At 54.2% G+C, this 27,426-nt stretch overlaps 1 protein-coding gene across 1 annotated transcript in view; it reads left to right on the forward strand.

Moving 5' to 3' along the window:
• Positions 1–27,426, forward strand: part of znf423 (zinc finger protein 423) — a 101,203-nt gene that overhangs the window by 30,116 nt on the left and 43,661 nt on the right. Inside the window, exons 4-5 of the mRNA XM_084672923.1 lie at positions 16,364–19,908; positions 20,462–20,546. Coding sequence (XP_084529049.1) covers positions 16,364–19,908; positions 20,462–20,546 — 3,630 coding nt within the window. The remainder of the gene's footprint in view (positions 1–16,363; positions 19,909–20,461; positions 20,547–27,426) is intronic.

Below are 27,426 nucleotides of genomic sequence, written 5' to 3' on the forward strand. Positions count from 1 at the left end.
ATATGGATGGCACCAGTTTGGGCTGCTGAGAGGTTCTGTGGCGGAGAGCGGAGCGCCGAGCGTTGCTCCGTCTCTGAAGAGAGCGGCTTGTGCATGCACCTAAACACTCCACTGAGCAATCTGTCAACATGTCAGCAACACATGTTTGGTAAAAAAAAAAGAGAGAGAGAGCGATGAAAAAGAGAGAGCGAAAAAGAAAGGGAGAGGGGAAAGAGAGGAAAAAACCTCTCTCTTCCAGAGGGAGTAATAGCTCCCACCAGGGCTCCGAAAATGCTTTGAATTCAGCAGATTTCTATTGCGGGGGGGGTCCCCTGGGGTGGCTTTTTACAATGCCTGCATTTCAGAAATTTGAGCCAAAGACTCCTGGGGGCATCCTTTCATAATGCCTGAAAATGTAGGGTTATATTGTGTGCAGTTCCCCATGGGGCCTTTATTAATACCTGAATTCTGAGGGACTGGAAATTACACAGGAGCTCTGCGGGGGCCACACTCTCACCAGGGGGAAGGAGGGGGGGGGGGGGTTCTCTGAGGGGACGTTTTCTCTTCTTCTCTTCTTTTCTGTCTTCCTTTTCCTTCTCTTCTCCTCAATTTTTTTTTTTTGTACTTCATGCAAGGGTGAAAAAGAAGAATTTGCCAAAGGACACAAGAAGTGCGTGCGTGTGTGTGTGTGTGTTGGCACCAGCTAGTCTGTATACTGCCTACTTGCTCGGAGGGGGAAAAAAACGAGACGATTAAAAATGTAACTTCCCCTCTTTCTCTCCCTCTCCTTTTCCCCCTCTTTTCTCTCTCCTCGTTCTCCTCATCCTGTTTGCAGACTGAATAGCAGAGAGTCAATATTTGTGCTGTCAGTGTGTGCCCAGGAAAAAGCTTGAATGTGGAGGAATATCTACATCCACTGTGTGTGCGTATGTTTCACCCAGTCTTAGCAGGAAGATAGAAAATAGGATATTTGTATTCCACTGCTGAAGGGTTTTAGTGTTCAGCTTTATTTATCAAATATTTACACTGGCAGCTTATGGAAATGTACATTTGCATAGGAGAATACAGGAACAGTCCAGAAGCCTACAGTGTATTTGGGTATTCAGTGATGCACAGGTATACATCATATATATATAGGTGGCAACGATGCTAGCTACCAGTTCTCGAAAAGGCCTAGACTATATGTAGAAAGGTTTAACTGTACGGGGTAATGGGTTTAGTCCTGTGTGTTAAAGGTCTCATACTGGGCCTCCACCGTGTCCACATCAGGTCAGGTGTTTGTCTGTCTTGTTGTCTCTGGGTGTGTGTGTGTGTGTGTGTGTGTGAGGGAGGGGGGTTGTCTGGTTTGGGGTGATTAGGTCTGAGGTGTATGTTGGAGAGTTGACCTCTGTGGGGGGTAGGCGTGGGAGGGGGGGCAGCTGACCCTTTGACCCTGTGGGGGGGTCGACGACAGAGGAGGGGGGGGGGGGAATAGAGTCATCACCAGGACGGGGTCCTCGCAGGGAGTCCAGATAATGAGGAACAGACTGTTCCCTGGATTCCTGCGCCCCCGTGGAGCACCCTTCCCCCCCCCACCTCTATCCCCCCCCCCACTTCTATCCCCCCCCCCACCTCTATCCCTCTATCCCCCCCCCCACTTCTATCCCCCCCCCACTTCTATCCCCCCCCCCACTTCTATCCCCCCCCCCACTTCTATCCCCCCCCCCCACCTCTATCCCTCTATCCCCCCCCCACTTCTATCCCCCCCCCACTTCTATCCCCCCCCCCACCTCTATCCCTCTACCCCCCCCCCCACCTCTATCCCCCCCCCCCACCTCAATCCCCCCCACCTCTATCCCTCCCCACCCACCTCTATCCCTCCCCCCACCTCTATCCCCCCCCCCACCTCTATCCCCCCCCACCTCTATCCCCCCCACCTCTATCCCCCCCCACCTCTATCCCCCCCCACCTCTATCCCCCCCACCTCAATCCCCCCCACCTCTATCCCTCCCCACCCACCTCTATCCCTCCCCCCACCTCTATCCCCCCCCACCTCTATCCCCCCCCACCTCTATCCCCCCCACCTCTATCCCCCCACACCTCTATCCCCCCCACCTCTATCCCTCTATCCCTCCCTCTCTCCCTCTATCCCTCCCTCTCTCTCACACCCCCAGATCTGTCTGTCCGTGCCCCACTCTGTCTCTCTCCGACACACACCCTGCCAAGCACTCCCCTTCCTCCCCTGCCCCTCTGCAGCTAATGCCCCAAATCTGCCCCTTGCCCCCCCCCCCCCCTAAAACTCCGTCACACCCCCAGATCTGTCTGTCCGTGCCCCACTCTGTCTCTCTCCGACACACACCCTGCCAAGCACTCCCCTTCCTCCCCTGCCCCTCTGCAGCTAATGCCCCAAATCTGCCCCTTGCCCCCCCCCCCCCTAAAACTCCGTCAACTGCCCCCCCCCCCATCCCTCCCTGAAGAAATGCCCCCATGCTGCTCTTGTCTACCCTGTGCCTCAGCTTCCCGCTACGTTCTCTCTCTCTCTCCACTACCTCTCCCTCCATCCCTCCCTCCCTCCTTCTCTCCCCTGCTGAACTTGACATGGCTGTCCCTCACATGCTCTCTGTGTTTCCTGCAGGACCAAGGAGTGCACACCTGAATGGCACACAGGCTACAAAAGACCCTGTCACACACCACTAAAGACACACCCACACACACACACACACACACACACACACATACTGTGGCAAAGGGCGGTATGTCAGGGGAGAGTGGTAATAATAGTTTTAACCCTGCACTCAGGTGTGGCTCGCTTTTGTCAAGTAAAATGTCAGGAAAAAGCAGAGCCCAAGGGAGAGTGGGGTAAAGAAAGAGAGAGGAAAGGGGGGGGGGGGCATATAATGGAAGCGAGACTGAAAGGGGGCAGCAGAGGGAAGGCTACAGAGAGAAAGAGGGAAGGAGAGAGGGAGACAGAGGGGAGGAGTCAGAGCGTAGCAGCCAAGGCTGTCTGTTTTTTCAAACAGCGGAACCCTAGTCCTCCTCTACTGTAGGACTCTAGTCCATTAACCCGGCGTGCACACACACACACACACACAGTTGTTTTCTGCAGTTGTCAGGCGGAACTCATGTCTGTGTCCACAGAAATCTGAGAAGTGGCATTTGTGTAGATGTTTCAATACTGAGCCAGGCTAGTTTGGAGCTCTTACGAGCCCACAGACTGTCATAGGGAGGAGAGCGAGCGAGCGAGCAGGGAGAGAGATACTAAGGTGTGTGGTTGCCATCAGTGGTGGTCAGTGATAGTTTGGACAGTAATTAACTGATAGTACAGCATGTGACCGACATTGTACCGTGTTGAGCGAGACGGGCATTGATAGTAGAACATACTGCCTAGAACATGGCAGGGCGAGTAGAATGGGTATAGGGTGGTGTGTGTGAATCTGGGAAAAGTGTGTGTGTGTGTGTGTGTTTGAAAGAGAGACAGAAAGACAGAGGGGGAGAGAAGGAGAGAGACAGAGAGGAGCTGGGTGGGGGTTGGGACCGAGAGCCTTTTTTTCCCTGCAGTCTGAATGCTCCCTGGGGGGCTTGGACCAGCCTCTGGCAGTCAGCCTCTCTCATGCTCACCCTGCCCCCACCCCCACCCTGCCCCAACCCCCTGACGTCACCCCTCTCTCAGCCTGCTCCCCTGGGTGCCTGGAGAGGCCTTTGTCTCCCCCCCCCCTACCTCCCCTTCCCCCCTTCCCCTCCGCCTCCCACTGCTCCTCTCCTTTGTCCCTGGAAATAGCCGTCCTGCTTGCTGCCTGATTGGAATTCACTGCTCTTCAGCGGTCACCAGGGAGTACACTTGTATGCGAGTGTGTGTGTGTGTTTGTGTGTGAGGTGCAGAGATGTTACAGGGTAATATCGGGGTGAGGAGAGGGGGTCGGTGCGAATGGAATGATTAAACGAAGGTGAACGAACATTGAGTGATCAATGTGTTGCGACATTGTAGGCTCTCCAGGGGGCTGGGGGAGTGCACAGGAAGTGTGCGTGTGCGTGAAGGTGGGGGAGGGTGGGGGAGGGTGGGGAATAGTGGAGGAAGGCCCAGAATTGGGGTTAAGGACCAAGAGACAGCCTCCTCCCCTCCCTCCTTTCTCCCACGCATGGAGGGATGTCGTGAAATATTTAAAATCTGCTTTTCATTTTCAAATGATAGAAAACATACTCCTAAATAAGTAAGCACAGGCGGCGGGGGGATTGAAGAAGACAAGCCTTCAAACGCACAACAAAACACACAACAACAACAATGAAGAGAGAGAGGCCCGTCGCCCCGTTATTAGAGTTGGTGTGACGCCTCAGCATCTTCACACACTCTCTTTCTTTCATTTCCCCCCCCCCTCTGCCCTACCCCTCTCTTTCTTTCTCCCTCTCTCTCTCTCTCTCTCTCTCTTTCTGTCTCTCTCTCTTTCTCGTCCTTTTCCCCCCCTCTTTAATGAGAGCAGCTCCAGTGGAGCGGAGTGGGGCCGAGTTGGGCCTGCACTCTGGCTCACTGGTGGGAGCGCCCTGCTCGAGTAATGAACTCCCCCAGGACCAGCCACAGCTATGTGGGGCTGCCTCTTCACGCAGATCCCTGGGAAGGGCTGGGACCAGGGCTGCTGCTGCTTCTGGTTCTGGTGGGGGTGGGGGTTTTGAGTCCCCGCACCCCCAGTTGACTGCCAAACTGTGCGGCCTGTGAGTGAGCAGATAAAGTGTGCGAGTTTGTGTGTCTGTGCATTGTGTGTGTGTGTTTGGGGACAGGGAGGGTGGTGGTGGTGGTGGGGGGGGCTCTAAGGAGTGTGTATGTGTATGGGGGGGCGGGGGGGGGGGTATAGTGACAGCTGTCGGGGGCTTGGGGCTGACTGGTGAGAGGCTGATAAGGGGGTCGGCTTGGATCTGAGGCATGAGGAGAACACTAATAATCCTGCAGAACACTGACGCTGTGAGGGAAAGTTAAGGAGAGCTGAAGGGAGCCGTGGGAGTGTGTGTGTGTGTGTGTGTGTGGGGGGGCAGGAGTGTGAGTCACAGAAAGAGAGAGAATGTGTATTGGAGAGAGGGGAGGGGGAGGAGAGGAGGGGAGAGAGGACAGGAGAGGGGAGTAATAGAGAGCTGGTGAGAGACGGTTATAAAGACAGAGCCAGAGTCAGCATATCAGACTGGCTTTAATCATAACTGTGCTGTCTCCATTATGGTCATCCTTCCTGTTGGAGGCCTGGGCAGGGCAGCAAAGCACTTTGGGAATACTTCTAGAGCATATCAACGCACACACACACACACATACAGAGACCTGGATCTGTCCCTACAGAGAGAGTAAGAATCAACAAGGACAGGCCAGATTGAATGAGTCTCGTATTTTTTTTCTCTCTCTCTCAGATATAATAAGACCCACATGTCTTTAATTATTCATTTTTAGTAATACAGTCTCATAATGGCGGAACACTAGTAAGTAATAAAACACTTGGGGGTTTGATTTAATTTAATTTTTGTATTAATTTAATTTTGGGGCATGGTTGTGCTTTTAGCCTCCGTCATTGTGAAAGTGATAGTGAACTGAGTGGAGGAAAAAAGGCGGGATATACTGGAGACGTAGGTGTGTGTGTGTGTGTGTACAGGATCTATAGAGACACGCAGAGGATAGACAGCTTCTCTCGTTAACAAGGCCAGAGACCAGGGCAGTTTGTTTACTGCAGGTGTGTGTGTGTGTGTGCCTGTTCAGTGCAGGTGGGGATCATTAGTGCAGGTGTGGGTGTTTAACGTAGTGCAGGAATGTGTGGTCTTGGTGTGCATGATTGTTCTAGAACAATGTGGTGTGTGTGTGGCACAGTACAGTATAACTGTGTCATTATAATGAAATGACAGCCTAACACTCAATCTTGCAGCCCAGTGACCTGCCTGTGTGTGTGTTTCTGGGAGGGGGGGGGGGGTAAACTATCATTATGTGGCGAGAGCGGGCGCCGGTGGAGCGCTGGGCGGGCATGGGCGGGCCGAGGGGGGGGGGGGGGGGCGGGGGCTACGGTTGGAGAGGGGCTGGGGGGTCCACATGAAGGCATGAAAGCACAATGAGCCAAAGCCACCGCGTCTTTATTCGCCACATTTCCATTTTTCTGTTCTTGCGCTTTATTAAAAAGTGGAGGTGGGGAGGTGTTTGAAGTTGGGATGGTGCTGTACTTTCAGCCCTGTCCCCGTGCAATCCCTTTATTCTGCTGTGGAGTCAGAGCAGCCTGTGGCCCCCATTGATGTACTCCACCCGCCAAGCAGGCCCTCAGCCCTACTGAGAGAGGATCTGTGTCTGTCTGTCTGTCTGTCGGTGTGTGTGTGTGTGTGTGTGTGTGTGTGCACGCCATATACATTCCCGTCAGTGTTCTAGTTTCTTGTTGAATGTGTATGATGCTAATGCTGTGTTAATGTGTTCATTTGCATGTGTAGGCATGTTAAGGATCCGTGAGTGTGTTTGAGTGTGTGTGAAGGTCGGCTTGATTTCTCCTTCCCTCAGAACTGCCCCTGGGGCGATGCCAGAAGTTTTTAACAAAAGTTTTTTTCAGTCGGGCAGTCACAGTGGACAGCCTCCCGCCGGGCCAGCGGGAGGGGACACCCTGCCTGGACCGGGGGCCTCGCTGGCGGGGTGGAGAGGCGGGGCGGAGGGGAGGATGAGATCTGGCAGTGTTTGTGCGGCCTGGTGGGGGTATGGGGAGGCGAGGAGGTGAGGGGGGAGGGAGGGAGGTGAGGGGGGAGGGAGGGGGGGAGGTGAGGGGGGAGGGAGGGGGGGAGGTGAGGGGCTGTGGACTAGAGTGCAAAGGCAACCCTGGGAGCCTGTGGATCGGAGAAGTTTTTTGTAGCCTCCCCCCCCCCCCCCCCCCCCCCCACACACACACACACAGACACGTCTGTAGGCCCATGGCTTTGCGGATACAGGCCGTAATTACAGGAACCCCCGGCCCCTCCCCCTCCCCTCCTCTCCCTCGCTCTGTCTTTGATCTCCTTCATGTCCGACCCGGGCGTTTTTTTTTCCTTCCCACTAGCTCTACCTTTTGTCTCGTCCTCTGTTTCTTTTCTCTGGCGCTCCTCTCCTCCCCCTCACCCCCCCTCCCTCTCCCCTAGTCCCCCTCGTTCGTGCCCCCTTTGATGCAGACAGTGTGGGCTCTTTAATACACAAAGGAACTGCTATTTCCCCCCATTTTGTTTTAAAGTTGGGTCCTTTTTGTGGATGGCCACATTGAACTTGATACTGAGTTTCCCCCTCTGTTCTGAGGCCTGGGTGTCTGCAGGGGAGGCAGCTCCCCTCATATGGGTCTGTGGGAGGGTGTGAAGCGGACCCACAAAGCTAATAGCCTGTCCCACCTCTGGCCCAACTCTGACACACACACACACACACACACTCACTCAGTCACTCTCTCTCGCATGTCGTGCGGCGCACACACACACACACACACACACACACACACACGGTGGCTGGCAGCCTCCTCCCTGTGCAGACGTGTGGAGCTGTGATGCTCCATCTCCCAATGCTGCCTCCGTCAAAGGGCACATCAGGAGCACCGTAAACAATGATCAGACACACGTTTGGGAGAGCATGTTTTTGCGTGCACACCTTTGAGATCGTCCGTTTGTGGCGTGTGGGAGTGTTCTGGCCTTTTTAGTGATGTGTGTGTGTGTTTGTGTGTGCGTGGGAGAGCACCAGAGGCGGTTATGTAGAAATAATAATGCAATTAAGGAAGTAGTAAACAGGGTACCCCACCTGTTGTGTGTGTGTGTGTGTGTGTGTGTGTGTGTGTGCTCTCTGTCCTGCCGGGCATTGATCCTCATAGGCTGTCTTTCTACGGGTGGAGTGGGTGGTAAGGTGTGTGTGTGTATGTGTGTACGTACGTGTGTGCGTGTTCTCGGAGACTGCTGGTCTGTGTAGGTGGGTGCAGAGATTGTTTAATGACCCCATCAGCATGATGTGATGTTGTTTCGCCTCAGTCTATGGTAGACACTGCAACAAAGTGGTGCTCTGTGGATCCATAGACACATCCAAGGGTCAGACAGATCCTCAATGGAGATGACCACCGAGGTATGGGTGGGCAGATGCGTGGATAGGCAGGTGGATTGATGGGCTCTTTGAGCATTTCGGCCCGTGCTCTCTTGGTTCTCAATTGGCATCGGTCTCCTGCCTCCATTTAGCCCTCTCTCTCCATCGCAAATTCCTCTCTTCCCCATTTCGTCTTCCCTCCTCTCATTCTCCCCCCCCCCCCTCTCCGCCATCCTTCCCCTCGTCACTGTGAGGTGCAGTAATAAGTGTCCTTGAACCTTCAGCTGGGTGTCACTCCAGGGAGTGAGGGGGAGGCAGGGGGGAGGCAGGGGAGGGGGCAGTAGGGGGGACTTTAATACCAGGGTAATTATCCTGTCTGTATTCACCACACACAGTCCAGGTGGCTCTTTCACCCTGCTAACCGTGTGTGTGCGTGTGTGCGTGTGTGCGTGTGTGCGTGTGTGTGTGTGTGTGTGTGTGTGTGTGTGTGTGTGTGTGTGTGTGTGTGTGTGTGTGTGTGTGTGTGTGTGTGTGTGTGTGTGTGTGTGTGTGTGTGTGTGTGTGTGTGTGCGTGTGTGTGTGTGTGTGTGCGCGGTGGGCGGGTGAGTGCTTGTCAGTCACTGCCTCTGGTGTTCTATATCGGGCCTGTGTACTGCTTTAGTTTGCACTCAATAGCTGTAGATGTCTTTTTGTACATTTATGTAGGTGTTTTTCTGAATATGTGTTAAGGGGCCTTCATGATGCCTGCTTTGTGTGTGTGTGTGTGCGCATTTGTGCATTTGTGTTTCCCTCTGTGTGTGTTTGTGTGTGTCCTGCCTGCCGTCTGTGCTCTACTCCCTGAGTGTGTCACTAATGGCAGGTCCAGGTGTTCCTCTCAGCGCTGCTCCTCCCCAGGGGGTCCTGGGGCTCCAGAGGGGGCTCGGTGGGCAGGAGGTACCCGCCTCTCTCTGCCTGTGCTGGGCTGTCCCCGAGGCCCAAGCCCCCTCCCTGGAGCTCCCCGGTTCCACAGCCCCCTTCCCCCAGCCCTAACCCTCATCCCCTTCCCTCAGCCCTAACCCTCATCCCCATCCTGCTGCTGCCGCCGCCTGCCTGCTTCCCATGCAAAACAAGGGAGACTACTGCCGTGTGTTCGTTTGTGTGCTTGCATCTGTTTGTGTGTGTGTGTGCTGCTTGTGTTTATTCCTCTGTTTCTGGAGTGCTCCAGCTGCCTGCATGACTTATTAACAGGTCCCATATACACTCAGGTCTGTATAGGGGTGGTGTGTGTGTGTGAAGGGATGGGGGGTAGTGTAGTTAACCAAAGATGAGGGGACTAGCTACCTCTGAGAGACAGAGAGACTGGCAGAGTGACAACACCATCAAACTGCAGTGGAGGCACCTGTATTATTCACAGGAGCATGTAGGGAAAGTAGCTTTTTCTTTTTGTATTCTCCCTGTCAGACTCTAGGGGGCGACGTGTGTGTCTTGGGTGGATTTAAGTCAGTGGGAGGATCCTACGAAGAGAAACTTGGCTGATGAATCTGAGTTAATATATTCAATTCACTCTGTCACCATTGTAAATTACCCACAAATCCCAACTGTAATATCTCAGTCACACTAGATGACATAATGATGGTATGTTCCGGTAGTCCGTCTTACACACACACACACACACACACACCTGCACCACTCTCCTCTTCTGATCCTGCCGCTAGCTATGACGACTATTTATAACAATGAGGTTTGGATGATGGAGCTCCGGTTGAATGACGGTGAGTGAGGAGAATGGCTGTAACCTAGAAAATCTACTCACGGCTACACACACCTACAACACACACCTACACGCAACACACTCCCAACAGAACCCGCCAGATCCTACTGGTGCGCACGCACCCCCTCACACAGGGACAGTCAGGGTCTGTTAAGGCTAGCTGCTCCCAGACAGACAGCTGTTTCTCATTAAGGAGAGAAAGGGAGAGCATGCCTGCAGTACGGCTCTTCCACCACTGGGACAGAAAAGGGAGAGAGAGGAGAGGCAGCAGAGATTGTCTCCGGGAGGGGGCAAGGTAGAGAGGGAGGCGAGTTCTTCGAAAGGGGGTGTATGTGATAGAGGCAGGAAGTGCACTGGTATAGGGAGGGAGGAAGACGATGAGTCACCAGATGACAGGGTCCTCTTATTGGTTATTCAATATTTTGCTGCTGATGCTTCAATATGATGATACAACCATGGTGTTGGTATGCAGAAGCATAACAAGGGCTGACTGGCTGGCCGACTGATTCTAAGTGGACATCCTGCTTAGTCCTGTTTGTCCCCATCATCCTCCTGTCACCTGGAACTCTCCTGGGGAGGGGGGTACAGGGACAGAGGGGACAGGCCTGTCAGCTGTTGCCGCCCCATGCCCCCTCACCCCCTCACCCTGATGCCCCCCCAATGCCCCTTCACCCCCTCACCCCTAACCTTCTGCCCTGGGAATGTGGCCGGCTGCTTGGGTGCTTTTGGGCGCCAACTGTTCCATATGGGCTGCAGGCAGCGTGTGTGTGTGTCCTCTAGGACTCAAGCCCCTCCAGCCTGAAGAGAGTGTGTGTGTGTTTGTGTTTGTGCGGCCTCCATTCTGGCCCCTGACAGACTGCCCCCCTTGAGTCCCTGTGGAGCTAGCCGGGCACTGTGGGCCTCTAGGCACTGGCAAGGGACATGACCGTGTGTGAGAGAAATGGAAGGAGAAAGAGAGATGAAGAGAGTACGCAGGCGGTGGAAACCGCAAACATGTAAGGCCCAAGAGCTTAATCACCCAGTTGAATTAGAGCCATATCGATGGTCAACAACTCCCCAACTGGGCCCTCCATTGACCAACAGCCGAGTGTGTGCGTGTGTGTGTCACGCAGAGGAGAAGTGACGAACAGAGAGAAGAAGAATCTAGCAGACCAGGGGTGAAGACTACAGTAGCAAGTGCAGCAGCATCGGAGGGAAATATCCTGGCAGTTCTGTGGCGTTATCGGATTGTTGTTGTAGCGTTACCCTAGCATCTTTGTTGTGTTGCTATAGTACTGCAGTGTTGTTGTGGTGGTGTGATGTGGTACTCTTGTGGTGCATTGTATTCGGTAGTTCTGTAGGGTTGCTGAAGTGTTGTGTCTGAACTGGGAGTGTTCAGCTGTGTGCTGGTCTCACTGCCCTGCCAGAGACCTGGGTGGAAGTTGTTTTTCTGCCCCCTACGGTGAGGCTGGGCTGCCTGGGGGCATGGAAGGGGGCCAGGGGGAAGGAGGGAGGGACGGAGGATAGAGGGAGGGGAGGGATGGAGTGGGGAGCCAGGCAGGGGGCATGGTGGGAAAGGTGGAAGGTTGGGCTGAAAGCCAGACTGACAAAAAAGTACAGATGATAAGAGAGGAAACCTGGAAAAATGAGTTTAGGTAGATCAGTCCAGACACTCACGTGATTGATTTCACCATTTATTCATAAACATGAGAATAGGTTTAACATTGGTGGAATGGATGTACATGAGGAAGCGCTCCGTGCCTTCACTGCAGCATGCAAGACGTGAGGCAGGGAGCGACGAGTTAAATCCCCCACGGTGAGAACAGACAGACCGCATGGGGGAGAAGGGGATGGTGGTGGGTGCCAGCAGCGCAGAACACCAAGGTAATCGAGGACGCGTGTGCGTGCATGTGTGTGACTTTATAGCGCCGCCTATCGAGCTAAGCCTATGGGCCGAGAACACGGCGATGGGTGACGTGCTCTGCCCGGGTGCCTTGCCTGAACTTGCTTCGCTCATATGGATAGGATGTGCGTGCAAACACACACACACACACACCCACACACGCTTGCATACGGTGTAGAAAGCGGTGTGTCAGGATGGGGGCTGGCATCCAACAGGCCCCGTGTTCTAATGAACAGACTGCCTTTTCTGTTTGACTTCAGACAAGACGCCACAAAAGATGTCTCAGGGAGACCGTAGATGTAAATGGACCTGTGTGTGTGTGTGTGTGCGTGTGTCTGTGTGTGTGTGGCCATCGCTCCGTCTGATCCGGCCAGGGTGAAGAGTGTGTGTGATGAGGCGCTAGCAATGGGACTCCGGCCTGGCAGCGTCTTCATTACCGCGTTCCACCAGCGGTCCGTCCCCGCATGCCTTCTTGCCAGCCGGCCTATTAGACACTCTGGCCGAGCCTGGCCCCGCCCCCTGCCTGGGGGGAGCGGGGCGGGGGTGGGGGGCTACAGCGCGGGGCCCCGTTCCTGAACCCCAGACCAAAGCCCCAGCAGTCAGGTGGGGCTCGCCGTCCCCGTTTCTGTTGCCACGCGTTTCGCTCGTTCGGCCCGCTTTCCGAACGTTAGAATTACCGGGAGTCGGTCGGAGGTCGGGCGAGCGGGCATCCTCTGGACTTCAGAGGAGCTCCATCTGCCTGCTCCCCCGCCTTGAACACCCCCCCCCCTCCCCCCTTTCCCGGCCACACCCCTGCACCTGGGACCGGGGCAGATAGGTGAAGGCCTGCACTGGGGGGAGGGAGGGAGGTCGGCAGGGGGGAGGAGGAGGAGGAGGAGGAGGGTTGGGCGTGGAGAAGGACAGCAAGAGGCAGGGGGGGGGAGGGCGGTCATGAGCACGGCTTGCTCGTCCAATAATGAGTCACAACATGAAAGCCGGGGAAGGCATGGAGGGACGCAGGGGTGGATGGGTGTTGGGACGGAGGGACGGAGCGACGGAGCCGGGGCGAGGGAGATAAAGTGGGGCCGAGGAACCGTCGGGGCTGAGCGTGGCGTGGTGCCGCGCCAGCGCCAGCCGCCGTGGGGGCAGCGTGTGTCTGCGTGCCCATTCCAGCCTCTCAACCGCTTTTCCTCGTGCTTTCTCTCTCCCCGTCCGCCCCTTCGCCCCTCGCTCCTCTCCTCCGCCCCCCCCCCCTCCTTTCTTTGCGGTTTCTTTTCTAATTTAACTTTTCATTGAAATTTGGTACCCTGTTTAGTGCTCCTGCCAGCTCCCCTGGCGGAGGGATGACAAAGACCCTCTGAAAGCCGTGTGATCTGCTATTTAGCGACAGCCACACTTGTGAGGATTAAGACTATTTAATGACTCTAATCTCCTTCTCTCTCAGAAGTGATTTCTCACATTCTGTCACAGTCAGAGGGACGGCACTCTGGCATTAATAGATTTATTATTCACCAGAATGACCACATGTGCCAGAAGACTCCTTTTCTTCGTCGGCTCACTACTCCTCCTCCCTCGACTTCTTTCTTTTCTTCTCCCCCCCCCCCCCCTCTATTTTTCGTCCTTTTTCCATGCTCCATGCTCTAGCAAGTGTTTCTTTGTGTCTGGTGTGGCGTGGTACAGTACACGGCTTTAGCTCAGCGGGATATCCTACCTGTCAGGCGGGAGCGGGCGTCTTGACCCCAGCACTGGAGAGATCAGAGAGAGGATGGTCAGGGGGGCGGCCTTTCATTGTGCCTGCGGAGAATCCAGGCCCAGTTAGGGTCCACTCAGGCCTTTCTTCCCCTGTCTATCCTTAGGCCATAGGGGTGCCCCTGTCTGCCCCTCACCTTCCTCTCGCTCTCCCTCTCTCGCTCTCTGTCTCTCTCTCTCTCTCTCTCTCTCTCTCTCTCTCTCTCTCTCTCTCTCTCTCTCTCTCTCTCTCTCTCTCTCTCTTGTGTTGCTGGAGGTTTAACTAGTGTCAGGGTGACTCTTATCCTGACAAGCACACAAAGAAGACACAAAGACATGAGTCAGTAGGGAGCTGCTGCTATAGGTCCGGGGGGGGGGGAGGCTATAGAAGACTGCATGTGTAACGTGTGTGTGCCATGTGTGTGTTTGATGAGGTTCTGCAGACAAGCCTGCTGGAGAAACAGTGGGGTACAGGCCTGAGCTGTAAGCTGAGAACCAGAGCTCTTTCTCTCTCACACACACAAAAACACTTCCCTATAAAACACACCTGCCTGTTTACAGTTGTTTTTGAGTGGAGACCTGATGTTGACCAATTTATTGGTGCCATGTTGGATTGCTGGGGTTAGACACACCTGGTGTTTACTTACAGGCGTGTGCTTTCTGCATGTGTATTTACTCATTTATGAATCTGCTCCTGTTTTGGTCTCCTCCTCCATCTCCATGGCTTCCAGCAGAAGACCTTTGTAGTCCATAGGCACTGCTAGTAGAGGATGCAGGTCTTGGCTCTCCCCTGTAGGTTTGTCTCCATTGCCTCAATTCGCTCATAAACCTGAGGACAGAAGACCCGCTTCTTCCTCTCTTTAGTTTTTACTCCATCTTCCCTCCCCTCTTTTCCTGGGCTCTTCCTTCTCTCCTGCCCTCTTCCCTCTCTCCTGCCCTCTTCCTTCTCTCCTGCCCTCTTCCCTCTCTCCTGCCGTCTCTGGTCTCTCTTCTCCCCTTTTCTGTGCCTACCGCTTCATTTCCACGCCTTTTAATGACCTTCAGTGGCCATCCGCCTTCAGGAAGACACAGGTCTGTCCTCTAGCCTCTGAGAGATATCTCTATTTTATAATCATTTACCTCTCTGGATTCGCTCCTAGCTCCGAGCCAAATTCATAATTCATGTTTTTACAAATTTTTTACCCACAACCCCCTGTGGAGTTCTATTTGCACTGCACAGCACCTACATTTTCCAGTGGATCGATTCATCACATGAATTTATTTTCCACCAGTCCCGTGCAGATCACACACACACGCACAAAAACGCCTGTGTAGGAGTCGGCAGAAGAGGTAGATAAACACACATTTACTTGCAGAGATGTCTCAATGTGGTGGGTGCATTGTGTGTGGCAGAACCATCAATTGTTGCACACCTCACCCTACAATCAGACACATGGTATAGTCCGAGGAAGTCATCTGAGGTGAATAAGAGTGTTTCAATAATGTCTGGTATGGTTAGCTTACATGTGTGTATGTGTTTGTGTTGAACTTATTTGTTTATTACATTATTTGCCTAAAGTGAACGTAAGGTTACGAATGGTGATGGAAACTGAATCTCTCTCTCTCTCTCTCTCTCTCTCTCTCTCTCTCTCTCTCTCTCTCTCTCTCTCTCTCTCTCTCTCTCTCTCTCTCTCTCTCTCTCTCTCTCTCTCTCTCTCTCTCTCTCTCTCTCTCTCTCTCTCTCTCTCTCTCTCTCTCTCTCTCTCTCTCTCTCTCTCTCTCTCTCTCTCTCTCTCTCTCTCTCTCTCTCTCTCTCTCTCTCTCTCTATTTCTTTCTTCTTCCTCCTTCATTTTGAGGGAGAGCATCACAGCCTGTGAGATAAAGCAAACAAACAAGCAGTGTAGTGGAGGATTGTGGGTACGTCGGAGGCTCTGTGGGACCTCAGACTGGCGGCGTTCCTGCTCAATAAGTCATGAGCGTTCCCCCCCGCCCTCTTTCTCCTCTTCTCTTCTTCCCTCGCTCTCCGCTCCTCAGAGACAGAAGGTTTAGATGCTAAACAGATGACGTTCATGCCCCCCCCCCTCCCCACACTTTTCCACAAAGGAGGACACCTAATAAGTTTAACTGGACCTGATTATGATTTCTAGGTGTAGCTAAGCTAGGCTAGCCTAGGCTCGTAGCTGCAAAGAAACAGAAAGCACAAAGAAACCTCAAGTTAAGTGTACAGTACAGTCAACAGAGATGCTAACCTGTGAGTCTGAGTGTCTTCCTCTAATCGGTTTTAGCAGTTTCAATCTGCTGTTGCTAATGAAAATATGATGAGGCAGGCTCTAATCTGTGGGGGATGGAGGGATGGACGAAAGGGTGCCTGGGGAAAATGAAGGGCTAGAAAATGTAGTCTGTCCTTGTTTCTCCACTCCTCTGGGGATTCATGTCTTTAGTTCTTAAAATTGCTAAATAGATGCTGCCTTTGCTTTCTCTCCCTTCTTTCCGAGACATACTCTGTTGGTTTCATCCAGGCTTCTCTCCTTACCATGCTGATTCTGTGTACTTGTTTTCTATGTTTCTTTGAAATGCTCTTTTTGTGTGGTCTGTCTGATTTCTCTCTATCCCCCGCCATCTCAATTATCTCTTTATTTGTGGTTTTCTTTGTCTCTGCCATTGTGGTACAGGCAGGAAAGAATTCTGTCTCTTTTTTCCTTTCTTTCTTTCTGTCTTTCTTTTTTCCTCTCGCTCTAAATATATAAATATACACGTACATTAACACACATGTTGATGCTGTCGATGTTGATCTACCATCTCACGCTGTTTCTGTGTTCTAATCCTCTGTGTCTTTCTCTCCCCTCCTGCTCTCCCTCCTGCTCTCCCTCCCTCCCTCCCTCCCTCCCTCCCTCCCTCCCTCCCTCCCTCCCTCCCTCCCTCCCTCCCTCCCTCCCTCCCTCCCTCCCTCCCTCCCTCCCTCCCTCCCTCCCTCCCTCCCTCCCTCCCTCCCTCCCTCCCTCCCTCCCTCCCTCCCTCCCTCCCTCCCTCCCTCCCTCCCTCCCTCCCTCCCTCTCTCTCTCTCTCCAGATGGCGACGACGACCCGGGCCTGTCCTGGTTGGCCTCCTCCCCCTCCAGCAAAGACGTGGCGTCTCCCTCCCAGATGCTGGGCGACGGCTGCTGCGACCTCGGCATGGCCACCGGGGAGGAGGAGGGCGGCGCCGGCCTGCCGTACCCCTGCCAGTTCTGCGACAAATCCTTCAGCCGCCTCAGCTACCTGAAGCGGCACGAGCAGATCCACAGCGACAAGCTGCCCTTCAAGTGCACCTTCTGCAGCCGCCTGTTCAAGCACAAGCGCAGCCGCGACCGCCACGTCAAGCTGCACACCGGCGACAAGAAGTACAGCTGCCAGGAGTGCGAGGCGGCCTTCTCCCGGAGCGACCACCTGAAGATCCACCTGAAGACCCACAGCTCCAGCAAGCCCTTCAAGTGCAGCGTGTGCAAGCGGGGCTTCTCGTCCACCTCCTCGCTGCAGAGCCACATGCAGGCGCACCGCAAGAACAAGGAGCACATGGCCCTGCGCGCCGAGCGGGACCAGGGCAAGCGGGGGGGCAGCGGCGGGGGCAGCGCCAGTGGCGGCGAGATGGACCAGGACCCGTACATGTGCGACTACTGCGAGGAGACCTTCAGCGTGACGGACGAGCTGGAGAAGCACGTGCTGACCCGCCACCCTCAGCTGTCGGACCGCGCCGACCTGCAGTGCATCCACTGCCCCGAGATCTTCCTGGATGAGGGCGCGCTGCTGGCCCACATCGAGGCCAGCCACGCCAACAGGAAGCACAAGTGCCCCGTGTGTTCGGAGACCTTCCCCTCGGTGGAGGAGGTGTACTGCCACCTGGACAGCCACCGCCAGCCCGACTCCTCCAACCACAGCGCCAGCCCCGACCCCGTGCTGGGGAGCGTGGCGTCCATGAGCAGCGCCACCCCGGACTCCAGCGCCTCGCTGGAGAGAGGCTCCACCCCCGACTCCACCCTCAAGCCCACCCAGAGCAGCCACCGGCGCAAGCTGGCCCCCTCCTCCTCCGACCTGGACGACGGGGGCTTGCACGCCTGGACGGGGACCAAGGTGACCTACTCCTGCCCCTACTGCTCCAAGAGGGACTTCCACAGCCTGGCGGTGCTGGAAATCCACCTGAAGACCATCCACGCGGACAAGCCCCAGCAGAGCCACACCTGCCAGCTGTGCCTGGAGACTCTGCCCACCCTCTACAACCTCAACGAGCACGTCAGGAAAGCCCACCGGGCGTCGGGGGGCGCCGCCGCCGCCGCCTTCCCCCTGCTGCAGTTCACCAACGTGTCGGCCTTCCACTGCAACTTCTGTCCGGACATGTTCGCCGACATCAACAGCCTGCAGGAGCACATCCGCGTGACGCACTGCCTGCCCGGCGGCGTGGTCGCCGGCTCCACCACGCTGGAGGGCAATCACGCCTTCTTCTGCAACCAGTGCTCCATGGGGTTCCTCACCGAGTCGTCGCTGACGGAGCACATCCAGCAGACCCACTGCAGCGCCGCCGGTGGGGGCGTGGCCAAGATGGAGTCGCCCGTCCTCCAGGCCTCCCAGTCCTACATGGAGGTGTACTCCTGCCCCTACTGCACCAACTCGCCCATCTTCGGGTCGCTCCTCAAGCTCACCAAGCACATCAAGGAGAACCACAAGAACATCCCGCTGGCCAACAACAAACGTCAGGCCAAAGTGGCAGACCTAAGTCCCGCCTCCTCCGACGTGGAGATCTCCTCTCCGAAACGCCATAGGCTGGCAGGTGACTCCACTCCCGCGGGGTCCAATGGGGATTACCCCTGTAACCAGTGTGACCTGCGTTTCAGCAGCTTTGAGGGCTTCCAGGCTCACCTCAAGTCACATTTGGAGATGCTCCTCAGGAGGCAGTCCTGCCCACAGTGCAACAAGGAAGACTTCGACTCCCAGGAGGCCTTGCTCCAGCACCTGACAGTGCACTACACCACCACCTCCACCCAGTATGTGTGCGAGAGCTGCGATAAACAGTTTTCATCCGTGGACGACCTCCAGAAGCATCTCTTGGACATGCACACCTTTGTACTGTACCATTGCACCCTCTGCCAGGAGGTGTTTGACTCCAAGGTGTCCATCCAGGTTCACCTTGCCGTCAAACACAGCAACGAGAAGAAGATGTTCCGTTGCACCGCCTGTGCCTGGGACTTCAGGAAGGAGGTGGACCTCCAGCTGCACGTCAAGCACAGCCACCTGGGCCACAGCCCCGGGCCGGCCGGCACCGGCGCCAAGCCCAGGAAGTGCATTTTCTGCGGGGAGACGTTTGGCACGGAGGTGGAGCTCCAGTGCCACATCACCACCCACAGCAAGAAGTTCAACTGCCGTTTCTGCGGCAAGGCCTTCCAAACCATCTCTCTGCTGGAGAGGCACCTGAGGGAGAAGCACTGCGTCTTCGACGGGGCCAACGCCACTGGGAACGGAGGCAGCCAGAACGGGACGCCCAACGGAGTGGCCCAGAGCTCCAAACGAGGAGGTGGAGGAGGGGCAGGAGGAGGGGCAGGAGGAGGAGGGGCGGAACGTTCGACAGTGGCCGCCGAACAGGCCGACATCCAGAACATGATCCTAAAGGGAGCCGCCGGTCAGGACGCAGCCAATAGCCATGAGGCTAGCGGAGGGGAGGAGGAGCTCGACACCTCTGAGCCGATGTACGCGTGTGACATCTGCGGTGCGGCCTACACCATGGAGACCCTCCTGCAGAACCACCGCCTGAGGGACCACAACATCCGGCCGGGAGACGACGACGCCAGCTCCCGGAAGAAGAAGGCCGACTTCATCAAGGGCAACCACAAGTGCAACGTCTGCTCCCGGACGTTCTTCTCCGAGGGCGGGCTCAGGGAGCACGCGCAGACCCACCGCGGGCCGGCCAAGCACTACATGTGTCCCATCTGCGGCGAGCGCTTCCCCTCCCTGCTCACGCTCACCGAGCACAAGGTCACCCACAGCAAGAGCCTGGACACGGGCACGTGTCGCATCTGCAAGATGCCCCTGCAGAGCGAGGAGGAGTTCATCGAGCACTGCCAGATGCACCCGGACCTCCGCAACTCGCTGACGGGCTTCCGCTGCGTGGTCTGCATGCAGACGGTCACCTCCACCCTGGAGCTGAAGATCCACGGCACCTTCCACATGCAGAAGCTCTCCTCGTCCTCGGCGGGAGCCGCCGGCGGAGGCGGGTCGGCCTCCTCCTCGCCCAACGGCCAGATGCAGTCCCACAAGCTGTACAAGTGCGCCCTGTGCCTGAAGGAGTTCAAGAACAAGGCGGAGCTGGTGAAGCTGGACGTCAACGGCCTCCCCTACGGCCTGTGCGCCGTCTGCATGAGCCGGGGGACCAACGGACAGTCCCCCAGCGGAGGAGGGGGCTCCAGCACTCCCCAGGATGGGCCCGGCACCGGGGAGAAGACCCCCGTCTCGGGGTTACGCTGCCCGGAATGTGCGGTGAAGTTTGAGACCCTGGAGGACCTGGAGAGCCACGTTCAGACGGACCATCCCGAGATGAGTCCCGAAGCCAGCGCCGCCAAGAGACTGACAGATGCCTCTGGCCTTCCTAAGGTGAGGACTCACTGAGGACATGCATGTAGTCTGGGTTTATTAGTTCGACGGTCCCATACAGATGCTCTAGAATCAAGAACATTTTAAAAAACATAAATACACTTCAAAAAATATCGGATTTATTTCTGAGCTTTGAAAATGACCTTTCAAATGATTTGGTTGAAAGAAAAAAAGGCTCAGAAAAAGATGATCACAGAACATTTGTCCACTTGAATCTGTTTGTGGGTTGTTCTTGTGTGGGAGCTATAATTTAAGTGTGTGTGTGTGTGTGTGTGTGTGTGTGTGTGTAGAGAGAGATAGTCTGCGGGCTCCAGGGCACTGCAGCTGTGGCCTGCTGGGGTATTGTGGTGTGTGTTCGCTCTGCTAGGTATTGACAGTCAGAACCCTGGGACCCCCAGGCCTCTCCCCAAGACCTTTGTTTATGCTCAGTCTAACATCTAGCACGAAACCTGCAGTCCTCACTCCTCTACCCCCTCACTACAGTTAAATTGTAGCACAAGAGGAAGTGTGTGTGTGTGTGTTGAGCCTCACCTCTTTGTCTGTTTCCATACAGAAAAAAACGTACCAGTGCATCAAATGCCAGATGACTTTTGAGACAGAGAGAGAGATCCAGATTCATGTCGCCAATCACATGATCGGTGAGTCAGCAGCAACATATCAAGTGTGTGTGTTGGTGTGTGTTTGTCTATTGTCATTGTGTAGAGATGCTCCTGAGTTTCCTGTTTGGGTTATTTTCTCTTTGGATCAAACTGCTGTGTAGCTTTGGCCTTATCGCTGCATGCGCACACTCGAGCGTATACACACACACTAACACACACACACACACAGGTGTGAGACAGACAGGTGAAAAGAACAGCTCTATTTCAGGAGTGAGCGCTGCTGCTCTCGACATCTGTTTTATTGTTTAACACTTGACTGCACAGCTGAGGCCGTCGCTGGCTGGCTGGCTTTTCTTTCTGACTTTTTCTTTATCTTTCTTTCTCAATTTTTTTTTTCCCAGCCCTTACTGTATCTTTTTTTCTGCAACACATTTCTCCCTCTCTTTCTGTCTCTCTCTCTCTCTCTCTTTCTTTCTCTCTCTCTCTCTCTCTCTGTTGTAATTTGCTCATCACTACAATGTCCTAATTGACCTGACTCCCTCTCACCTCCTCTCACTACCACTGCCAGACATGGAGAGAAAAGAGGCCAGCAACTGTTAACTGCTGTTATGTTAATGTCTGTAAACCTGCTCTATATACATCTGGGGACTAATGAAGCTGAACTAGCAACTGCTGAGGTAGAGTCTTTTCCTTCCTTCCTTCCTTCCTTCCTTCCTTCCTTCCTTCCTTCCTTCCTTCCTTCCTTCCTTCCTTCCTTCCTTCCTTCCTTCCTTCCTTCCCTCCCTCCCTCCCTCCCTCCCTCCCTCCCTCCCTCCCTCCCTCCCTCCCTCCCTCCCTCCCTCCCTCCCTCCCTCCCTCCCTCCCTCCCTCCCTCCCTCCCTCCCTCCCTCCCTCCCTCCCTCCCTCCCTCCCTCCCTCCCTCCCTCCCTCCCCTTCTTTCCTGATTCTCTTCTTCAATGCCTCCATTCCTTCCCTCCTTCCCCATCTCCCTCCACTTCCCCACCTCCCTCCACTTCCCCATCTCCCTCCAGGTGGCTGATATTTCCTCCTGCTGGTCTCTCCCTAGGGAACAGGCAAGTTCTGTTTGGCTTGACAGTAGTATTACAGGTATGCTAGTTTAACCAAAAAGTTAGTCTGTAGTTAGTTTATGAGTTTCCTTCCCCCAGTGTGTATGTGTGTGTGTGATGTTCTCTGAGTAATAATTGCTGCTGCAGCACCACTGTAGGCATGGAGATTAACGAGGCAGACCCGGCGAGTGGTTCCAGAGAAGGCTGGGAAGGAACCAGACTCCCCAGCCTTCACCAGGCCTGACAGCCAATCCCAGAGTTGGTGCCGGTTGATGTATTTTCGGTGCGCAAAGCTCTCATGAGTCGCCTAGTTGTGTCTGGAGACGAAGGGATGGAAGGACAGAGAAAGAGAGAGAGAGAGATCTTATTTCTCTCCCCACTGTATCACACAGTTATACTTTTCATCCGTTTCCCTGTCTCTTTTTTCCTCACGATTGTTTCTTTGCCCTCTATTAGGATTTGGTTGAGAGTAGCACAGCACAGGTCCCTGGCTGTCTCCAGCCTCCATCGTTCACCTTCCCTCGTCCCTTTTCGTCCACTCATCCCTTTTTTTAGGAGAATCATTTCCTCTCATAACGAGTTTCCCCACCCACCACCTCCTGTCCTCCCTCCTGTCTTCTGCTTTATTCCTCTTTTCCTGGACCTCCACCTTCCTTCCACCCTCCTCAGGGTCCTCCCCTCTCATATCCTTCTTTCTAAACCCTAAAAGCTGATGACGAGGAGTGAGTGTTGGGGTGGTAATTCTTGGGTTGATTAAAGAGGTCATTGTGGAAAAAGCTGGAGTGGATAAATTATGGAATTGAGGCAGATTATTTTCCTCCCCTCCACTCTTTTTCAAAGATGGATGACTCACTCGAGAGAGAGATAGAAAGAGGGGTAGAGAGAAAGGGACAAGGAGAAAGAATAAGGAAGAATTTCAATTTCAATTTTCTCACCAGACTGATAAAGGTTAATAAATCTTTCTCTCTTTCTCTTGTTGTCTCTCGCTCTCTCACTCTCCTTTCCTTTACGTCTCTCTCTCTCACTCTCCTTTCCTTTACGTCTCTCTCTCTCACTCTCCTTTCCTTTACGTCTCTCTCTCTCACTCTCCTTTCCTTTACGTCTCTCTCTCTCACTCTCCTTTCCTTTACGTCTCTCTCTCTCACTCTCCTTTCCTTTTCCTTCTTTTCCTCCCTTCCCTACACTCTTTTTGCAGATTATAAATCGCAGTGTTTCTCCCTCAGAATCCTGTCCCCTCCAGTAATGGACACTCAGAACGTGTGTGTGTGTTAAGAAAGGGGTTCAGGGAAAAGTATCAGTCAGCATTATACTGGTCACAGTGTGTCAGCGATCTCACAAGGTTTCACTCCTATTCCACTATAGTGTTACAGACACCTGTAATAAGCCAAGCACACACACACACACACACACACACACACTTTCACACACTCACACCCTCAGTTGTTGCCGGATGAGGATGTGCAGGTATCCCACCCTCTGGTCTCCCACAAGGCCCCATTATCGACATGGATGTTTGTGAAGGTGGGATCCTCCCTTTTCCCGTATCCTCTTCCCTAGCCCCCACCTCCCTTTTCTCTCCCCCATACTTAGCTCTGCGTGTGACGGGGGGGGGGGGGGGGGGGGGGTGCATATGTAAATCAACTTCATTAGTTTGTGGATGTCTGTGCATCACCTGCTCTCTGCCGACATCCCCTTCCTGTGTAACACCAGATTACTCTGTGTGTTTGTGTGCACAATGGGGGATTCAACAGTTGGAAGTCAGACATGGATAGTAAGTACTTACAATCACACACAGTAACCTTGTTCTCTGCAAATGGGCGCGTCTACCTTTTGATTTAGAATACCCTTCAACTGATTGGCCGGTCAACCTGTCACTAAATCGCTGTGACCTCCGCTGTGATAGGTCCTGGCAAAATGTGATTACCCCTCCAGTTAGTTTGTCCTGGAGGACAGCTGATTGGTGGGCTTATCAGAGGGACATCCAACTGTCTAATCCAATCCAGTAATGTGATCGTCCCTCTCTGCGCCCCTGCAGTGCATCTTGGGTAAGGCAGGCCCTCGCCCCATCTGTCTAACAAGCCTGTCAGAGTCCACACCTCCCAGGGTGACGAAGATGCAGCCCCTCCTGCTACAGTAGCAGGCTATTCATTTGAACAATGGGAAATCTTTTTTTCATCTGATGCCTTATTCTCGCTTCTCCTATTCTAAAGCCGACTGCGTCCATCTCCCTGTACCGACTATGCGTTTTTACCAAACACCCCGGAAGAGAGGCGCGGTAGGCCTGTTTGCATGATCTCTCACCGCGACGCTGTGTGTGGCGGCTGACGCCATGTTTCAGGGTGTGAGTGACAGGTGAGTGATGCTCAGTAGTGACTGCTCCACTCCACCAGCCCTGCAGCTCCCACAGGTGCACCAGGCCGCTGGCATAGTGAGGGGGGGGGGGGGGGGGGGAGGGTGTCGCTGCGGGGGATGGAGAGGAGTGCGTGGTTGGACCTGTGTGTGTGCACATGAATAACTGTGCTTGTCTGTGTGCTTCCATCGTGTGTATGTGTGTGCGTGTGTGTGTGTGTGAAGGCTAGATGCTAGGCCAGCCCCCAGGGCTTCTGTGTAGGGGTTCCACCCATGAGTTTAATCACAGTGCGCTGTGCATACAGACAGGGAGTTACTTCAGCCCTGGTTCTGTTGGGCCCAGTAGGAGGGTTGTGTGTGTGTGTGTGTGTGTGTGTGTGTGTGGGGGGGGGGGTGACTGAGGCTCTGCACGGCTGCGCCACCTGCTGTCTGGGGTAGGAGAGCCGTGGAAGGGGGGCAGGTGGTGTGGGGGGGTTCTATTTAAGGAGGTAGGGGGGAGGTAGAAGGAGGACCTGCAAAGGAGATAGTGGGCGGTTAGGAGGAGGGGGGCATGGGCATAGAGGGATGCAGGAGGGAGCCAGGGGAGGCGAGGGGGCCCCATATCTACCACATGCATGCACACACACTCACATGAGCACACACACTCACATGAGCACACACACTCGCCCAAGCACACACACACACCTACGGGGGGCTTCTCCATGGTTTGCAGCTGCACAGCGGAAAACAATAAAGCCTGTGAAAAAAGGCCCCAGTGTGGTCCTGGGAGACACACACACACACACACACACACACATACAAAGAGGTGGACAGGAATGAGGGAGAGAAGGAGAAAGGAAACATACTGGCTAACACTGTCATGGCAACCCAGGCTTTAACAAAAGCAAAAGTAAATGTAGATGAATTCCAGTGAGCTTCCTGCCTTTATGTTGCAGAGCAGTGATCATTCTAGAGGTGTGTGTGATGCCATCTCTATTCATTATCAGGTGATGCAACGCCATTTTGTGCACTGAATGTGTGTGTGTGTGTGCGCGCGTGTGCATTTGTGTGTGCTTCATCTGTCTGCTTGCGGGGCTTCAAGTGTGTGTGTGGGCAGATGCACTCAAGACCAGACTAAGGGGAGAGAGCTGTGGAGCTAACTAATTTCACCTCACAGAAATACACACACACACACACACACACACACACAGCTCTGCTCTCTCCACCAAGTCACGTCGCAAGGAAAAGCATGCAGACACTAATGCCGTACTAATCACCGGCGCCCAGAACTCACAGCACGCCCACTCTCTTCTCAATCGCCCCTAATCAGACAACACATTTCAATTAGCATATTGTGTTTAACCTCTCTTTCATCTGCTCTCTCTCCTCTCATTCTGTCTCTCCTTCTCCCTCCCTCTCCCTCCCTGTCTTTCTCTCTCTCTCTCTCACATCTCTTTTTGCTCTCTCTGTCCTCTCTCTCTCTCTCTCTCTCTCTGTCTCTCTCTCTCTCTGTCTGTCTCTGTCTCTCTCTGTCTCTCTCTGTCTCTCTCTCTGTCTCTCTCTCTGTCTCTCTCTCTCTCTCTCTCTCTCTCTCTCTCTCTCTCTCTCTCTCTCTCTCTCTCTCTCTCCCTCTCCCTCTCTCCCTCCCTCCCCCCGTTTCCTCACCCCCTACCCCCTCTCTCTCTATCTAGGGTCTCTCCCCCCTCCCCACTCCAGTAATTGCGTGTATATGAAGGGAACATCCGTGACTCTGATCCTGACGGTGTCAGTGTGAGCCCCAGTCAGCCAGACAGCTCTGTAAGAGACACAGCCAGACAGGCTGCGTGAGGCCTGTGTCCTGCCTGGCACCCTACTGCCAGGCCTCAGTCCGGGGATGGACAGGGGAATCTTCTCAGGCCTTTACAGGTGGCCACAGGGTGTGCGTGATCTCTGGCAGAGTGCAGCTAGCTCGGGTGGATTTGTGACTGGAGGGTCGTTTCAGGTCATTCAAAGGAAGGTTTCAGGTGCATGGCTGAGTTATCTATGCTGCCCCAGTATGACTCCCCCTCCTCCTCAATAATTTACTGATTAATAAACCCCGGCAACTACAATTTCTCCCCCACCCCCTCTCTAACCCCACCCATCCCTGGTGAGCCTCTGACTAACTGTCCCCTGCCTTCTCTCCCCCCACCCACCCTGCCTGTCGGACCACCTGTAGGAGAGCCTGCCCCGCTGCAAGGTTTGTCTCCCTTCTCTCTCCGTACCTGGCTGTGTGAATGGAGCCCTAACTCACTGCTTGCTGAGCACTGGTGGGGGGGGGGAGGGGGCGAGTGCAGAATGAATCTGAAGATGAATGGCTGCAGGTCTATATATATCTATATATATGGCATGTTTCACAGCGTTACAAACTAGCTGTGTAAGAAACTCAAGCCGAGATTTGACATTCACTGGACACCCCCACAACACACACACACACACCCCCCTGACCCACCCTCTGCTGACTGCGGGGGCATGCATCCCCCCACCACTTACCCATACCCCCTCCCCACAACCACAGCCCCCTGAGTCCCACACTACCCCCATGCTACCCTACCACCCCCCATCCCACCCCTCCTGGCCGGACCCAGAGGCTTCTGTTCTGTCACCTGTATCCAAGCAGCCTCCGGGGGGGCTGGCTAATGATGCAGCACACACAGGACCACTGATTCACCTCGCTAAACTCTAGATTACAGACTTCCCTGCTAGTTTTGTAAGCCTCAGGGGCTCCTGCCCAGTGGTTATGGCTAGCATTAGGGATAGGGTTAGCTCGTATTAAGGCTTAAAGCTAGCTTTAGAGGCTATATGGGTAGCTAACAACCAGTGCTTGGAGCTACCATCAGAGGCTATATGGTTAGCTAGTGTTACGTTTTTGTTTGCTAGCATTAAGGCTTGACACTTGAATTAGAGCATTGATCTTGAGGTGTTATGTAGTGACTGATATTAGTACTGAGCTATCACACCGGAGCAGGCTACTTGAAGGAAATCGCCTGCTTTTAATCTGTGGTTACAGTATGTTTATGGGGCACTCGGCAAGGAATGTCTGTCCCCAGAGCAATGACGGACTGACCTCTTTGCACTGTGGAAGAATGTGTGTGTGTGGAAGAATGTATGTTTATGGATAAGCATGAATGTGTGTGTGTGTGTGTGTGTGATTAGCGTGATCATGTAAGTGACCATGTAGGCGTAAGTGTGTGTGTACGCGTAGGGGGCTAGTGAGATGGACCTGGTGTTGTTCCTCTGTGTCACTGAAGACTTAATGAGCCGACCCACAAGAAGCTTTAGGAGTCAATGGTTGTGGATAATGTGGATGACTGTTCACTCCACTGCACACGTGTTTGTGTGTGAGTGCGAATGTGTGTGTGTGTGTGTGCATGTCTCCTCAGTGTCCACAGCACAGCCAAGGGTAGGGTTGTGTATGGTGAAAGCTGTTTATTTGTTCTTTTTGTCCCAGAACTATACTTTACCTTTTACTGTCCGGGCTAGTGAGTATAAAGTAGACAAGGAGT

The sequence above is a fragment of the Hypomesus nipponensis genome, chromosome 14, assembly GCF_054491055.1.
Source record: "Hypomesus nipponensis isolate SF chromosome 14, ASM5449105v1, whole genome shotgun sequence".
In the NCBI taxonomy this organism is placed as follows: Eukaryota; Metazoa; Chordata; class Actinopteri; order Osmeriformes; family Osmeridae; genus Hypomesus; species Hypomesus nipponensis.